Below are 4,592 nucleotides of genomic sequence, written 5' to 3'. Positions count from 1 at the left end.
TTCCTGTTTCATTCGGAGTACATTATGGGGGTTGTACCATTACATACAAATCAAATCGCTATGTCCAAGGTTATCTCAGAGACAGGAAATGCCGAGTTTGGGAGTATGATGTCTTAGACCGGTGTAATAAGAGTCAGTTTTGAGTTTGTCGTAGATGGTGTGTTAGTTTTAAGTTTGGGGTAGATGGTGTGTTAGTTTTGAGTTTGGGGTAGATGGTGTGTTAGTTTTGAGTTTGGGGTAGATGGTGTGTTAGTTTGAGTTTTGGGTATATGGTGTGTTAGTTTTGAGTTTGGGGTAGATGGTGTGTTAGTTTGAGTTTAGGTTAGGTTAGATGGTGTGTGAGTTTTGAGTTTGGGGTAGATGGTGTGTTAGTTTTGAGTTTGGGGTATATGGTGTGTGAGTTTTGAGTTTGGGGTAGATGGTGTGTCAGTTTTGAGTTTGGGGTAGATGGTGTGTGAGTTTTGAGTCTGGGGTAGATGGTGTGAGTTTTGAGTTTGGGGTAGATGGTGTGTTAGTTTTGAGTTTGGGGTATATGGTGTGTGAGTTTTGAGTTTGGGGTAGATGGTGTGTGAGTTTTGAGTTTGGGGTAGATGGTGTGTGAGTTTTGAGTCTGGGGTAGATGGTGTGTGAGTTTTGAGTTTGGGGTAGATGGTGTGTGAGTTTTGAGTTTGGGGTAGATGGTGTGTTAGTTTTGAGTTTAGGTTAGGTTAGATGGTGTGTGAGTTTTGAGTTTGGGGTAGATGGTGTGTTAGTTTTGAGTTTGGGGTATATGGTGTGTGAGTTTTGAGTTTGGGGTAGATGGTGTGTCAGTTTTGAGTTTGGGGTAGATGGTGTGTGAGTTTTGAGTCTGGGGTAGATGGTGTGTGAGTTTTGAGTTTGGGGTAGATGGTGTGTTAGTTTTGAGTTTGGGGTATATGGTGTGTGAGTTTTGAGTTTGGGGTAGATGGTGTGTGAGTTTTGAGTTTGGGGTAGATGGTGTGTGAGTTTTGAGTCTGGGGTAGATGGTGTGTGAGTTTTGAGTTTGGGGTAGATGGTGTGTGAGTTTTGAGTTTGGGGTAGATGGTGTGTGAGTTTTGAGTTTGGGGTAGATGGTGTGTGAGTTTTGAGTCTGGGGTAGATGGTGTGTGAGTTTTGAGTTTGGGGTAGATGGTGTGTGAGTTTTGAGTCTGGGGTAGATGGTGTGTGAGTTTTGAGTTTGGGGTAGATGGTGTGTGAGTTTTGAGTTTGGGGTAGATGGTGTGTGAGTTTTGAGTTTGGGGTAGATGGTGTGTGAGTTTTGAGTCTGGGGTAGATGGTGTGAGTTTTGAGTTTGAGGCACCTTTCTTCCGAAAGCAGATTGGAGATGGACTAGGTAAGGGGTGTTGAGGATTACATGTTGATTTTACCTCAAGAAAATGAACCACAAAAAAGACTAATAAAGATGTAAGTTTGTAAACATATGGCGACACTAGCAGGCCATTAAACTTTCACTGTCAGTGGGCAAAACGAGTGTACATTTTTCTGTACATTTTACAGTGTCATCAGGAGAAAAGGAAGGTTAACCATTTCACGAGTGGAAGACAAAAAGGTGAATTTCATGAACACTTAAAGTGAGTTTCGCTCCGGATGAAGAGCTGGACAAATGAACGTACATTTGAGTTTTGAAAAAGAGTGAGCAGTTTAATGAGTGTATGCGGTTCGTGTAAGAGTGATGTTCACAGCTCCAGAAAAGTGTTTACCTTAGACACAGATCTAGGATCAGCTTATGCTCCACTGATCCTAACCTTAACCATTAGGAGGAGAAACACTAAACTGACCGTAGCTCAGAGTCTAGGGGAAACTTCATTATCCTACTCCTTCTCTCCATCCTCTCTAGTCTTGAAGTTAAAGAGAGATCCCAGAGAGTTGTGTTCAGTATGGCTAGGTGAAGGTTGAAGGAAGGAGGTTAGTTGAGAGGTCAAAGTTCAGGAAAGGAAGGCCAGGCGCAGGTGCAGAGGAGGGCTCCAAGGGGAAGGAGGAAGGGAAAGCGGTAGGATGCATGTTGAAAGTATTGGAACAAGGCTGTAGCAAATGTCCAGTCGTTCCCTCCTCATAGTGCTGACTCCTTCCACCGCCCATCAGGATATGTCAGTAGCCTGTTCCTTCATCCTTCCTCTCCCCTGTCTAACTCATCCTACCATCCTCCACTTCTCCTCCTCCCTTTGTATCTCTTCTTCATTAGACCATACCATGCCTCCACTCTCCTCTGTGTGGGTACACTTTCTGCCTCCTCTCCTTTTCCTCCCCATCCCATCTTTCCTCCCTCCTCCCCCTCTTACAGGGCTGACTCTGTGTACAGTGCCCCCCCCTCTTACAGGGCTGACTCTGTGTACAGTGCCCCCGATGACCCGTGGGGGGTTGGCCGTCAGTAATCGCCATAGCGACGCAGAGGAGGAGGAGCTTAAGTCGCCACAGCTGCGCAAGTGGATCCCCTCCGTCACAGGGGGTTGGTTGCTATGACGGCGGTTGTGGCGGCTGTCGCTATGGGAGTGGTGGTGACCACGGTGATGAGGGTGTGGCGGGTGGGATCCCTGGCTGGCCCCCCAGGAGTTACGTAACACCTTGAGACAGACAGACACTAGTGTGAGTGTGTGTGTCTGTATGTGTGTGTGAGTGTGTGTGTATTTACTGTATGTGTCTATATGTGTCAGTGTGTGTTACCTGCTCTAAAGGGAGATGGCCTGTCCCGTTGCCCTCCACCCCGCCTCTCCTTTTCTGACCCTGTCCCATGTTCCCAGAATTCTCTGCGGCGGACGCCAGGTTCCGTTTGGAGCGCTGCAGGAAGCGAGCCACCAACCCCTTGTCACCTGACAGGAAGAAAAGGAGAGAGGATGAGAAATCAGGACCTGGCATAATCTTTCAACATACAATATGTTCATTTCTAGATATAAGTATCTTTGCAGAGTTTATGGCTGCTGTTATTAGTCTTTTCAGCCATTACACACCTTGAGGTCCCCAAGAGAGCGGTTGCATTCTTTGGGCAGGTGCAAGGGAGAGTTGGCAGGGCCTTTGGAGGGGGCAAGGTGCGCCCCATGGTGGCTGCCTTCACACTGCCCTTCCTGGGGAGGAGGGCTGAGGGGGCACCAGAGAGGAGCGGGGTAGCAGGCATGCCTCGGAGGACGGACCTGGGGAAGACAGACAGAAACTATACTCTGTAGTGTCTAACCCAAAGGTGGTCGATACTGCCTTCTCTAACCGCTAACCTTTAGATTCTCACCTGTGTCTGTAGAGGTCTGAGAGCCCTCCTCACTCCTTTACTGCCCACTGAGCCACCACTGAAGTCAACTAGAGCAGAGAGGGAGGGAGAGAGCAGAGAGGGAGGGAGAGAGAGAGCAGAGAGGGAGGGAGAGAGCAGAGAGGGAGGGGAGAGAAGAGAAGGAGCTGGGAGAAGGGTGAGAGGGTGGGAGAGATGAGAGAGGGTGGGAGAGATGAGAGAGGGAGGGAGAGTTGAGAAAGGGAGGAGGGAGGGAGAGAGAGAGAGGAAGGGAGAGAGGAGAGAGTGAGGGGAGAGAGGAGAGAGGGAGGTAGAGAGATGGAGGGAGGGAGAGAGGAGAGAGGGAGGGGTCAGATGAAAGAGGGAGGGGAGAGAGGAGAAAGGGAGGAGGAAGGGAGAGAGAGGAAGGGAGAGAGGAGAGAGGGAGGGGAGAGAGGAGAGAGGGAGGGAGAGAGAGGGAGGAAGGGAGAGAGGAGAGAGGGAGGGAGAGTTGAGAAAGGGAGAAGGAGGGAGAGAGAGGATGGGAGAGAGGAGAGAGGGAGGGGAGAGAGGAGAGAGGGAGGGAGAGAGAGGGAGGGAAGGAGAGAGGAGAGAGGGAGGGGTCAGATGAAAGAGGGAGGGGAGAGAGGAGAAAGGGAGTGAGGGAGAGAGAGGGAGGGAGGTGTCAGAGGAAAGAGAGAGGGAGGGAGGGGAGAGAGGAGAAAGGAAGGGAGAGAGGAGAGAGGGAGGGAGAGAGGGAGGGAGGGAAAAGAGGAGAGAGTAAGGGAGAGAGGTGAGAGGGAGAGAGAGAGGGACAGAGAAAGGGAGGTATGATATAGATATGAAATGCAAACTATCACCATGTCTTTCTTGCATAGTGTATTCATAGTGTGTTCATAGTGTGAGTTGTAAATCACTAACACTGGATGTCTGTACATGTGTGTTGTGTGTGTGTACTAGAGGTCGACTGATTATGACTTCAACGCCGATGACGATTATTGGAGGACACAAAAACCCGATACGATTAATCGGCCGATTTGTCATTTTTTTGTTGTTGTAATAATGACAATTAGAACAATACTGAATTAACACTTATTTTAACTTAATATAATATATCAATACAATTAATTTAGCCTCAAATAAATAATGAAACATGTTCAATTTGGTTTAAATAATGCAAAAACAAAGTGTTGGAGAAGAAAGTAAGAAAGCTAACGTTTAAGTTCCTTGCTCAGAACATGAGAACATATGAAAGCTGGTGGTTCCTTTTAACATGAGTCTTCAATATTCCCAGGTAAGAAGTTTTAGGTTGTAGTTATTCTAGGAATTATAGGACTATTTCTCTCTATACGATTTGTATTTCATATACCTTTGACTATTG

General features: G+C 47.6%; 1 protein-coding gene across 1 annotated transcript; it reads right to left on the bottom strand.

The window, feature by feature from the left end:
• Nucleotides 1-1,300: 1,300 nt before the first annotated feature.
• LOC121843594 (protein bunched, class 2/F/G isoform-like) lies at nucleotides 1,301-3,127 on the bottom strand. The gene is made up of 3 exons (XM_042313323.1): nucleotides 3,070-3,127; nucleotides 2,680-2,825; nucleotides 1,301-2,579 (listed from the first exon to the last, which is right to left on the bottom strand). The coding sequence occupies exons 1-3, from the start codon at nucleotides 3,125-3,127 to the stop codon at nucleotides 2,148-2,150; spliced, it is 636 nt and encodes a 211-aa protein (XP_042169257.1). The 3' UTR covers nucleotides 1,301-2,147.
• Nucleotides 3,128-4,592: the final 1,465 nt, after the last annotated feature.

Source organism: Oncorhynchus tshawytscha, unplaced genomic scaffold (genome assembly GCF_018296145.1).
Source record: "Oncorhynchus tshawytscha isolate Ot180627B unplaced genomic scaffold, Otsh_v2.0 Un_contig_10607_pilon_pilon, whole genome shotgun sequence".
NCBI classification, from domain to species: domain Eukaryota; kingdom Metazoa; phylum Chordata; class Actinopteri; order Salmoniformes; family Salmonidae; genus Oncorhynchus; species Oncorhynchus tshawytscha.
This window is presented reverse-complemented; position numbering and strand designations above follow the sequence as displayed.

Coding starts and splice junctions, on each gene's coding strand:
- LOC121843594 (XM_042313323.1), bottom strand. CDS start 3,127: ATGCCTGCTACCCCGCTCCTCTCTGGTGCCCCCTCAGCCCTCCTCCCC. Junction 2,826..3,069: donor CCTCCTCCCCAGGAAGGGCA/GTGTGAAGGCAG, acceptor TCTTCCTGTCAG/GTGACAAGGGGTTGGTGGCT. Junction 2,580..2,679: donor GCCATCTCCCTTTAGAGCAG/GTAACACACACT, acceptor GTCTGTCTCAAG/GTGTTACGTAACTCCTGGGG.